General features: G+C 42.4%; 1 protein-coding gene across 1 annotated transcript in view; it reads left to right on the top strand.

The window, feature by feature from the left end:
- chlsn (cholesin) overlaps positions 1-12,800 on the top strand; it is a 416,204-nt gene that overhangs the window by 391,153 nt on the left and 12,251 nt on the right. The window contains exon 2 of the mRNA XM_072559281.1: positions 9,613-9,818. Coding sequence (XP_072415382.1) covers positions 9,613-9,818 — 206 coding nt within the window. The remainder of the gene's footprint in view (positions 1-9,612; positions 9,819-12,800) is intronic.

Raw genomic sequence — 12,800 nt, 5'->3', positions numbered from 1 at the left:
ACCATCTCCAACAAGCGAGAATTTAACTGTCACTGTTTGATGGGCAATGGCATTACCATCACTGACTCCCTCACCATTAATATCCTGGAGGAATGGATAAGTCATATCAATACTGTGGTTACATGAGCAGGTCAGAGAGTACAAATTCTCTGACAAGTAGCTCATCTCCTGTCTCCCCGAAGCCTGTCCCCATACACAAGACACACATCAGGATTACAATGGAATACTTCTCACTTTCCTGGACAATTGCAGCTCAAGCAATACTGAAGTGAGCTTAATACCATCCAGAGTAAAGTTGCCTGCTTGGTTTCATTGCTGAATTCTCCATACACCACTTTCAACATTTACTCTCTTCACCGTGATGCACAGTGGCAGCAGTGTGCGATATCTTCAAGATGCAGTTAGCAACTCTCCTTTGACAACACGTTCCAAACCTGCCACCTCTACCACCTTGAACAGTGACCTCCAACTGTTTTAAGCAGCAATCACTTTCTGAATTTGTAATCCACGACCCAAAGACAATGCAGAATAAAGAATTTATTTTTAGTGCTGTATAAATTGGAATCATGTAAATGTAATTCTTCATTTTGTCCTCGACTTACCAATGCTTTGTTTGACACCTGTAGTTGCATGTTATCTGCTCGTGCCTTGAAGTCTGTCTTGTCATTGAGACTGCATGTTGAATACAAGACATTGAATGGGTATCTGTAAGGTGGCTATGATGCTAAGTCTTGATTACCTTCGTTAGGGAGAATGCTATCTCACGCATGTATGTGGAGTCAAAATAAGCTATCTCTTTAAAACCACAGGATGTTAGAAGTGGCTTATGAGTTCCTAAACATCACTGGCCCTTGATCTAACTTTCTGCTCCATATCGTTTTGCATAGTAATTATCCATATCAACTCCAATGCTTTGTAAATCAAACACCTACTGCATTTGTCACCCCCACCAATGTCTAACATATAATAATGTCTTCCAACACATCTAATAACTGAATTTACTTGTTGAATTCTTCTGCTAATTTGCTCAGGTGTGCATCGGCGTTTTCTGCATGGAACCATTTTTCTTTGGCTTTGATTTATTTTAATACTTTCTGCAGACTCAGTAAATATTGGGAGTACCCAATTTCAATTTGAATGCACAACACTGATCATATATGCCAAGTCTCCATCCTTTCCCTGTAGTTCATCATTCACCTTGTTCAGTTTTGATGTTATGACAGTTTTACTTGAATCAAGTTTCCAATCTTAACAACAACTTTCATAATATGAGAAAAGACCATAACTTTACTTGCTAATGGATTATGCAGTCATACTTGACAAATTGGATGGAAATCAGAATCATTCTGCAAAGATGCAATATTTACTATAAGCATGGCTGTGCACCATCAGTTGAGATACAAACCAGTTTCTACATAAGAATGTTTTTCTATCGTCACCTCTTGTTCTCTCCTTAAGGGCGAAAGGATGAAAAAATCCTGCTTAGCTGTTATGTCATTAAAAACCATGCAGTCAGAAACAATCATTTGGACTGCATTGGTCATGTAAATGAATTCCCCACCATCAGCATCTTTGGGGTTACCATTGACCAGAAGCATAACGGGAGTTACCGTGCCTATAAAAGTAATTTGGGAATTCTTTGACACGTAACTCACATTCTGACTCTTCAAGGCCTAGTCGCCGCACACAGACATATGGTGGAATATACCCCATGTGCTTTAATGAGTGCAACTCTAACCACATTCATCACCAAGACACAGTGACTCACTTGATTGACACCCTCTTCACTCCATTAAAGCTTCACTCCTTCCATTAGCAGTGAATTGTGGCAGTGATGTATACCCTCTGCAAGGTGTACCAGAGCAACTTGCCAAGATTTCACGAACCGTACCTCCAAAACCCAAGACCTCAATAATTCAGAAGGACAAGATCAGCAGACAGGACAGTGATCCCTTCAAGTCATTCATCATCCTGAAGTTGTGTTATTGTTCGTTCATATTTTCTGGGTCAAAATCCTATCTAACTGCACTATGGTGTAACTTAACCATTTGATTGGAATGGTCTCAGGAAAAATTAAGAAATGGCAATAATGCTGGCCTTGCCAGTGATCCACACCTCTTGGAATGTATTTGAAAAAATATGGGCATGAAAATCAGGAAATCAGACTCCGATAGAATGTTTAAAATATGTATTATAAAAAGTCATTCTGTTTCTTTAAAGCAGTTTGTAGACCTCACAATTAATTCTATTTTCAATGGGTTTTATAACAAAAGAAAATAACCTGACTGATTGGGCACCAATCACTGCAAAATATCAAGATTCAATTTTTTTTCCCATCTCCTTGGCAAAACACTAGTCTTGGCTTCTTCTCTCTTCCATGTACTCTTAATTTCTCCTTATATCTTTCTTTTCCTCGTGGTCTAGAATGGAATTGCTGCTTTTAGCCAAGAACTGCTCTGATTGGACTGTCAAATATTAGCAAAAACAGCGCCAAATAACTCAAATGTTAAAATTCAGTAGTAATTTGCCTTCCCCCACCTTCACCAGATGCTGGCGTATATATTTTAATTTACTAAGTGCATTCAATAGAAATATATTCAATGTTGCAATCAGAATTGAACACAAATCTTATTTCAGTGGCTTTGTTCAAAATTTGCTCTACCCTGGTTGCAGTGTCGGCTTAAGGGCACTATGACCTCTGATAGCACTAAGACCTCAGTCAGTGCCTGTCTAATTCCTGTGTACATTAATCTAAAACTCAATCCTACCATCAAAGGATTAACCAGCAATTTAGTCTGATTTGCACTCAAATCACGGGGCAATCCATTCCAAACAGATTTGCACAGGTGGCTTGTAAATACCATATAACCTGTCAATCAGACACTCATGTCTTTGGGTATTTTGCAATATAAACTAATAACCTTCCTGAACAAAGTACTAAGAGCAGTTTGAATATACTTTGCAAGCTATTTCCTATTTGCCATAAATTCCAGTAAATTAGAAAAGGTGTGCATAAGCATATGGTCATAGTTGTTGTTTATTATAATCTTTCTTTATCAAGCATCTTGATTTTCTCTAATATCAGTTGAAAAGAACTGTTTACCTTTGGAAAATTTCAATGCCTCTCATTAATACCAGACTTTTGAAACAATTACAAGAGTTTGTATGTTGAGCTGAAATAGTCAATAAAAATGTGAAAAGCAATGTTGTTTAACACACAGAGTTTTACAGTCATTGAGATATACAGCAAGGAAACAGACCCTTTGGGCCAACTCATCCATGTTGACCAGATATCCTATATAAATTAGTCTCATTTGCCAGCATTTGGCCCAGATGCCTCTAAATCCTTCCTATTCATATACCCATCCAAATGCCATGTAAATGTTGTAATTGTACCAACCTCAACCTCGTCCTCTGGCAGCTCATTCCATGCACTCACCACCCTCTGTGTGAAAAAAGTTGCCCTTTAGGTCCCTTTTGTATCTTTCCCTTCTCACCTTAAGCCTATGCCCTGAAGTTTTGGACTCCCCCACCCCAGGGAAGATATCTTGTCCATTTACCCTATCCATGACCCTCATGATATTATAAACCTCTATAAGGTCACCCCTCAGCCTCTGACGCTCCAGGGAAAAAAACCCATTCAGCCTCTCCCTACAGCTCAACCCCTCCAACCCTGGCAACATCCTTGTAAATGTTTTCTGAACTCTTTCAAGTTTCACAACATTCTTGCTACATGAAGAAGACCAGTACTGTACTCAATACTCCAAATGTGGCTGAACCAATGTCAGTCACAACATGACCTCCTAATTCCTATACTCAACGCACTGACCAGTAAAGGCAAGCATACCAAATGTCTTCTTCACTATTCTATTTACCTGCACCTCCACTTTCAAGGAACCATGAATCTGCACTCCAAGGTCTCTTTGTTCAGTAACACTCCCCAGGACCTTATCATTAAGTGTATAGGTCCTGTTCTGATTTGCTTTCCCAAAATGCAGCACCTCAGATTTGTCTAAATTAAACTCCATCTGCCACTCCTTGGCCCGTTGGCCCATCTGATCAAGATCCTGTTGTACTCTGAGGTAACTTTCTTTGCTGTCAACTACACCTCCAAGTTTGGTGTCATCTACAAACTTACTAACCATACATCCTGTGTTCACATCCAAATTATTTGTATAAATGGTGAAAAACAGTGGACCCTGCACTAATCCTTGTGGCACATCACTGGTCACAGGCCTCCAGTCTGAAAAACAACCCTACTCCACCATCCCCTTCATCTACCTTTGAGCCAGTTCTGTTTCCAAGTAATTAGTTCTCCCTTTATTCCATGTGATCTAACTTTGCTAACCAGTTTACCCTGAGGAACTTCGTCAAATACCTTACTGAAGTCTATATAGATCACATCCACCATTCTTCCCTCATCATTCCTCTTTGTTACTTCTTTAAAAAAGTCAATCAAGTTAGTAAGACACGACTTCCCATGCACAAAGCCATGTTGACCACCCCTAATCAGTCTTTGCCTTTTCAAGTACATGTAAATCCCGTCCCTCAGGATTCCCTCTGGTCACTTGCCAACCACCGATATCAGACTTACCGGTCAATAGTTCCCTGGCTTTTTCTTACTACCTTTCTTAAATAGTAGCATCATGTTAGCCAACCTCCAGTCTTCCAGTACCTTGCCTGTGGCTTTTGATGATACAAATATCTTAGCAAGGGGCCCAGCAGTCTCCTCCCTAGCCTCCCACAGAGATATAGGATATACCTGATCAGGACTGATGGCTGAAATGATTTTGTTTTACACAAGTTTGTTTTTGTTAGGAATGAGTTGTTGTTTGTGTACTGTTCAAGGTCGTTTTACACAATTTAATATGTGGCTCAAAACTTGATGCAAGGGGGAGGATTTTAGATTCCTGGATCACTGGGACTGTTGATGGGAAAGGTGTGACCTGTGCAGGTGGGACAGTCTACACCTGAATCAAAATTGGATGAATTAGTGCTGTTGGGAGGAGTTTAAGCTAGTTTTCAAAGGAGGGAACACCAAATGTTAGCAGCATAATAAAGAAACCAGGGCAAAACAGTTCAATTTTGTTAAGACTCAAGGCTGTAAGGCGAGGGTGGATGGCCTCTACTTTCATGCTAAGGATTAGCTGAGTTGTCTGGACAGCTGGTTTTCAATGCAGTGATGGCAAAAGCACAGATTCACCAGCTGAGGTTACCATGAAGGACTCCCCTTCTTAACCTCCTCCTCACCTGAGGCATGGTAACTTTCAGGTTAAACCACCACTTGCTGTCCCTCTCTGATGATAGAGCAATCCTATGGTTTGGTAAGACCATGGCAACTTTTCTTTACCTTTTATTATAGATAAGATAGATGAGCTAAGGGTCTGGATTGACAAATGAAATTAAGATATTGTTGCCATCCCAGAGACATGGTTGAACAAGTGGTAGGACTGACAACTCAACATTCCAAGAAATAGAATCTTCTGGCAAGATGGGAGGCTGCAAAAGAGGAGGTGATGTTGCAGTATTACTTAAGGAATCAGTTACTGTAGAAAAAGAGGGATGATATCTTGGAAGGCTTTGGGCACAGAAATACAAAGGGTCAGTCACTTTGCTGGGAGTGTTTTATAGGCCTGCAAACAGCGAGCATTAGTGGAGCAGATATGTGGACATTTCATTGTGATTTAACAATAGTAGGGTATTATATTAGGGGATTTTGAACAGCCCCAGCATCAACTGGGATAGTCAAAGTGCAAAGTATTATGGACTAGACCAGATCCTCTCAAAATACATTTAGGAGATATCCTAGACGCTGACTTTTCTTATTTTAAGGCATTACATTTCAGATGCAAATTGATTGGTCAAACTACTTGAAGCAGAACACATTTTATTTTTACACCACGATTAAAATGCAGACAAAATAAAAATAAAGAATAGAGTTGGTTTTACTGTAACTATTGAAATGCTTAACAAAATAATATATATAAACTACTAATTAAGTGTCCAGATTTAGTAACATAAACACGCCATTGGCAAAGCCACATTCAGTAAAGTAGATTGTCTCACATGCAATTCTAGTGGCAGGTAGAAAACCCCAGCTTTTAGCTGTGACAGAGATGGGAATAAGAGCTTCCACGTCCAGCTTCAAGACCCCAGCAACTACTGAAAGCTAAAACTAAAAATTCTGGTTCTGTGGGAACTTGACCCTACCCATTCAGGCTGCTTCTATTGTTCCAACTTTAATTTTTAAAAAACTCTAAGGCCTTAGAAGCTATTTACTTTATTGACTGTGAGTAGACTGTTCGCTGCCTCTGTCTCAACCTTTTTCCTACAAAGACCAGGACAAAATACATTCCTTAAAGCCATAGTAGGGTTCAAAGTGGAACAATGTCTTGAAATGCATTTAGGAACACTCTTTATGTCAACATGTAAAATGTCCAACAAAGGAGGGTGCAGTGCTGTACCAAATTCTGGGTGATGGTTGGGCACTATGGCACAATTTTGAGAATAGCGACCCCTATACAGTATGATTTAAACTTGTTGTGGTAAAGAAAAATGATGGCTTGCAAAGAAAATGGTTTTCAATTGGGAAGGCAGATTTTATTAAAATAAGGCAGGATGTGGCCAAAGTAGACTTGAATAGCTACTCATGGGACAATCTATAGCAGGACAGTGGGGGTGTTCAAAAAGGAAATAGGTAGGGTACCGGTGCAACAGGTTCCCTTTAGATGAAATGTAGGAGCAACAGGCCCAGAGAACCCTGGTTGCCTGGGAATATTCAGGATTGGTTAAAAAGGTAAAGAGAGACTTTTTGTAGTTGCAAAGGGAAAAAAATCACCTGAAACCCTAGTAGAGTATAGAAAGTGCTGGTGGTCCTTAAGAAAGCAATTAGGAGAGCAAAGTGGGGCTTGAAAAAACACTGACAGGTAAAATTACAGAAAATCCCAAGATATTATGTAGCTATATGAAGGGGAAAAGGGTAACCAGGGAAAGAGTAGGGCATATTAGGGACCAAAAGGGAGGTATGGAGCTGGAGGGCATTGATAGAATGTTAAATGCTTCACTTCAAATAGAAGCATAGAATCCCTACAGTGTGGAAGCAGGCCATTTAATCCATTGGGTCCACACCGATGCTACGAAGAGTGAAGAGCATGCCATCCTGACCTAGCCCCTGACCTCTGCACTTTCATGACCAATCCATCTAACCTGCACATGTTTGTCTTGGGAGGAAACTGGAGCACCCAGAGGAAACCCACGCAGACGTGGAGAGAATGTGCAAACCCCACAGAGACAGTTGCGTGAGAGGGTGGAACTGAACCTGAGTCCCTGGCACTATGAGGCAGCAGTGCTAACCACTGAGTCACCATGCCGTCCACTTCTGTCTTCATTCGAGGGAAGGAAGATGTAGGTGCAGAATTTGAGGAGAGGAACTGTTGGGCTTTTGAGCAGATTGACATAGGGAGTGAGAAACCATCGGAGGTTTTAGTAAACTTAAAAGTGGATGGATCCCCAGGTCTGGATGAGTTGTATCCCAGGCTGCTGTGGGGGATGAAGGAGGAAATTACAGGGTCTGTGGCCTAAATTTTTAATGCCCCTGTGGCCACAGGGGAGGTGCCAGAGGTTTGGAGGATAGCTAACATGGTTCCACATTTCAAAAAGGATGGTTGGGATAAACCAGGAAATTTGAGACCAATGAGTCTCCCATCGGTGATAGGGAAACTATTCGATAAAATTCGGAAGGAGAGAATTAATCTCCACTTCTAGAGGCAAAGTTTGTTGAGGGATAGTCAGCATAGCTTTGTCAGAGGAGGCTCATGGCTAACAAATTTGATTGGATTTTTCAGAGTTGATCAAAAGTGTCAATAAGGGTAATGCAGTTTATATGGATTTTAGCAAAACCTTTGACAAGGTCCCACATGGGAGATTGATAAAAAAAAGGTGAAAGCACATGGGATTCAGTGTAACTTGGCAATATGGATTCAAAACTGGCTGAGTTGTAAGACACAGAGGTAGAGTGTGTATGGAATTAGCTGCTTGAGGATGTGGTGGAGGCTGGTACATTTACAACATTTAAAAGGCATCTGGATGGGTGCATGAATAGAAAGGGTATAGAAGAATATAGATTAATTTAGGATATCTGGTCAGCATGGAAGAGTTGGACCCAAGAGTCTGTCTCCATGCTGTACAACTCTATGACTCTATGGTAAAAGGCTTTTGTATGGTTGGAACCCTGTGCGTAGTAGTGTACCACAGGGAACATAGTGGGTCCTTGTATTGGTAAGTCATAATATATATAAACATTATAGATGAAAATTTGGGGGGAGTGTGACCTGTAAGTTTATAAATGACATGAAAATTGGCTGAGTGGTTAATAGTTAGGAAGGTCATCGGTTACAGGAAGATATAGATGGGTTAGTTAGATGGGCAGATCATTGGCAAAAAGAATTTAACCCTGAAAAAGTGTGAGTTGATGCACGTTGGAAGAAGTAACAATGCAAAGGAGTACTTAATAAATGGCAGGACACCAGGAAGCAACAGAGGATTCTTAGTGTGCTTTACCGCAGATCTCTGAAGTTGGCAAACAGGTTAATAGGGTGGCTAAGAAAGCATGTTGGACACTTGCCTTTATCAATCATGGTTTAGATTATAAGAGCAGGGAAGTTATTTTGGAGCTATTCAAAACTTTGGTTAGGCTCCAGCTGGAGTAGTGTGTACAGTTCAGGTCACTGCACTATTGCACTGGAGGGGATGCAGAGGAGATTGACCAAGATGTTGCCTGGCATGGAGTGAGTTGAAGGGAGACCTGATTGAGATGTGTAAGGTCTTCTGGGGCATCGATAAAGTGGATAGGAAGCAACAGTTCCTCTTAATTGAAGGGTCAGTAGTGAGGGAGCATTATTCTAAGGTGAAAATATGAGGTTTAGAGGGGATTTGAGGAAAATCATTTTACCCAGAGGGTGGTGGGAATCTGTATGGCACCACTTGGGAGAGTGTTATAACAGGAAACTTCACAAACTGTAAAATGAGTATTGGAAATGTGACAACATTCAAGGCTTTAGATCAAGCGCTCGACAGTGAGATTAGGGTCGATAGGTCAGTACAGACTCAATGTGTTGAACAGCCTCTTCTGTGCTGTATTATTCTATAAAAAAAGTTCTATGGAAAACCAGAAGTAGCAACTGATAGATGAAACACTGCAGATTATAATTGAGTTGTGTTAATAGTATTTTTTTTAAGTAACTATTCTTGAGATATAGGTTTTGCTGGCAGGGCTGGTATTTATTGCTCATCCCTAATTGCCTTGAGAAGAAGGTTTTGAACTTTTGGCTTGAAGCTGTGCAGTCACTTGCAAAGTGATTTTAAATAGGGAGTGACAGGATTTTGAGGCAGTGATGCATGTGCAAGTCAGAGTGGATTTGCAGTTACAGGGGCTAAAGTTTCCAAATGCCTGCTGTACCATTGCTACTGGTTGGAAGAGGTTGACGGTTTGAGAGTTGCTGTCAAAGGACCATTGGCAAGTTATAATCAGCTTAATTTTTGTGAGAATCTGATTCTTAGGTGTTGCCTATAAAATAATTTTCTGAGTTCAATCTATTGTTCTGTGATCATCAGGATATTGAAGAAGAAAGGATGGAAATACCAGTACAGCAGGAGCAGGAGGAACTCACAGCAGAAGAAAAGAGAAAGATTGAACGGAAACTGAAGAAAGAGTGCAAAAAGAAAGAAAAACAGCTGCTGAGGGAAGCTGGTGCATTAGTAGAAAAAGTGAAACCTCCGGGGCCATCAGCATCCGACCTTGCACTCAAATATCTGAAGAGGTAAAACATGAAAATCCCCATTATTTTGACAGTCATTTAAACAGGTGAACTTTTGCCAACTCTACTGAGTCTCTGGTGTTGCTATTGATAACATTAAAGATCCTTATCCCAATATAACCTTCATTTTGTACTCATGATTTGGAGATGCTGGTATTGGACTGGGGTGTACAAAGTTAAAAATCACACAACACCAGGTTATAGTCCAACAGGTTTAATTGGAAGCACACTAGCTTTCGGAGTGATGCTTCTTCATCAGGTGATAGTCATTATCACCTGAAGAAGGACCGTCGCTCTGAAAGCTAGTGTGCTTCCAATTAAGTAAAAGGCTTCCAATTAAACCTGTTGGACTATAACCTGGTTGTGTGATTTTTAACTTCATTTTGTAAACTCCTATGTTGTGAAGTGAACAGTATTTCTTCAGAAAAACAGAAATCCAATACTCAAGAGTGTAATTTGTGTTTTTTTTTGTTTGCATGGCTAGGGAAGCCATTATAGTTTGATGTTGAGTTTAATAATCCATTAAACAACTGTGCTTCCAATCTGAACACTAAAAATCTGCAGTTTGCTTGAACTTTCATTGTCCTATGGTTGATTGTATGATAGAATCAGCAGTTTTTCAAATGAGGATAAGTGGGACTAAGGAAGTAAATCACTATATCATCCCTTTCCCAGGAGATTTTGTTGTTTGTCAATGTGTGAATCTAGTTGGTATTTCCCTCTTTCTGCATATAACCACAAGAAAGAAAGAACTTGTTACTTTGCACCTTTCACAGCCTCAGGGGATGCTAAAGCACTTCAGAAATATCTCATTGTTGTAATGCAGGAAAAATGTGGCAGTCAAGTTTGCGAATAGCAAACTCCTGCAAACAGCAATCAGATAATCTGTTTTGGTGATCTTGGTTCAGGGAGTATTGAGATTTCTGCCACTGAACCAATGGTAATACCCATCAATTGTATAAAAGGCTCACATGCACTTCTGTTATCTGTTAGGTAAAAACAATGACTGCAGATGCTGGAAACCAGATTCTGGATTAGTGGTGCTGGAAGAGCACAGCAGTTCAGGCAGCATCCAAATAGCTTCGAAATCGACGTTTCGGGCACAAGCCCTTCATCAGGAATAAAAGCAGTGAGCCTGAAGCGTGGAGAGATAAGCTAGAGGAGGGTGGGGGTGGGGAGAAAGTAGCATAGAGTACAATGGGTGAGTGGGGGAGGGAATGAAGGTGATAGGTCAAGGAGGAGAGGGTGGAGTGGATAGGTGGAAAAGAAGATAGGCAGGTCGGACAAGTCATGGAGACAGTTACTGAGCTGGAAGTTTAGAACTAGGGTGAGGTGGAGGAAGGGGAAATGAGGAAACTGTTGAAGTCCACTTTGATGCCCTGGGGTTGAAGTGTTCTGAGGCGGAAGATGAGGTGTTCTTCCTCCAGACGTCTGGTGGTGAGGGAGCTGCGGTGAAGGAGGCCCAGGACCTCCATGTCCTCGGCAGAGTGGGAGGGGGAGTTGAAATGTTGGGCCACGGGGCGGTGTGGTTGATTGGTGCGGGTGTCCCGGAGATGTTCCCTAAAGCGCTCTGCTAGGAGGCGCCCAGTCTCCCCAATGTAGAGGAGACCGCATCGGGAGCAACGGATACAATAAATGATATTAATGGATGTGCAAGTAAAACTTTGATGGATGTGGAATGCTCCTTGAGGGCCTTGGATAGAGGTGAGGGAGGAGGTGTGGGCGCAGGTTTTACAGTTCCTGCGGTGGCAGGGGAAAGTGCCAGGATTGGAGGGTGGGTTGTTTGGGGGCGTGGACTTGACCAGGTAGTCGCGGAGGGAACGGTCTTTGCGGAAGGCGGAAAGGGGTGGGGAGGGAAATATATCCCTGGTGGTGGGGTCTGTTTGGAGGTGGCGGAAATGTCGGCGGATGATTTGGTTTATGCGAAGGTTGGTAGGGTGGAAGGTGAGCACCAGGGGCGTTCTGTCCTTGTTATGATTGGAGGGGTGGGGCCTGAGGGCGGAGGTACGGGATGTAGACTAGATGCGTTGGAGGGCATCTTTAAGCACGTGGGAAGGGAAATTGCGGTCTCTAAAGAAGGAGGTTATCTGGTGTGTTCTGTGGTGGAACTGGTCCTCCTGGGAGCAGATCCGGCGGAGGCGGAGGAATTGGGAATACGGGATGGCATTTTTGCAAGAGGTAGGGTGGGAAAAGGTGTAATCCAGGTAGCTGTGGGAGTCGGTGGGTTTGTAAAAAATGTCAGTGTCAAGTCGGTCGTCATTAATGGAGATGGAGAGGTCCTGGAAGGGGAGGGAGGTGTCAGAGATGGTCGAGGTAAATTTAAGGTCAGGGTGGAATGTGTTGGTGAAGTTGTTGAATTGCTCAACCTCCTCGCGGGAGCACGAGGTGGCGCCAATGCAGTCATCAATGTAGCGGAGGAAGAGGTGGGGAGTGGTGCCGGTGTAATTACAGAAGATCAACTGCTCTATGTAGCAACAAAGAGACAGGCATTGCTGGGGCCCATACGTGTGCCCATGGCTACGCCTTTGGTCTGGAGGAAGTGGGAGGATTCAAAGGAGAAATTGTTAAGGGTGAGGACCAGTTCGGCCAAACAAATGAGCGTGTCGGTGGAAGGGTACTGTTGGGGACGTATGGAGAGGAAAAAATGGAGGGCTTGGAGGCCCTGGTCATGGCGGATGGAGGTGTAGAGGGATTGGATATCCATGGTGAAGATGAGGCGTTGGGGGCCAGGAGAACGGAAGTCTTGGAGGAGGTGGAGGGCGTGGGTGGTGTCTCGAACATATGTGGGGAGTTCCTGGACTAGGGGGGATAGGACAGTGTCGAGGTAGGTAGAGATGAGTTCAGTGGGGCAGGAGCATGCTGAGACAATGGGTCGGCCAGGGTGGTCAGGCTTGTGGATCTTGGGAAGGAGGTAGAACCGGGCAGTGCGGGGTTCCCGAACTATGAGGTTGGAAGCGGTGGGTGGGAGATCTCCTGAGGTGATGA

The sequence above is a fragment of the Chiloscyllium punctatum genome, chromosome 40 (assembly GCF_047496795.1).
Source record: "Chiloscyllium punctatum isolate Juve2018m chromosome 40, sChiPun1.3, whole genome shotgun sequence".
Classification (NCBI taxonomy): domain Eukaryota; kingdom Metazoa; phylum Chordata; class Chondrichthyes; order Orectolobiformes; family Hemiscylliidae; genus Chiloscyllium; species Chiloscyllium punctatum.
Note: the sequence above shows the minus strand (reverse complement) of the source record. Positions and strands in the feature narration are given on the sequence as shown.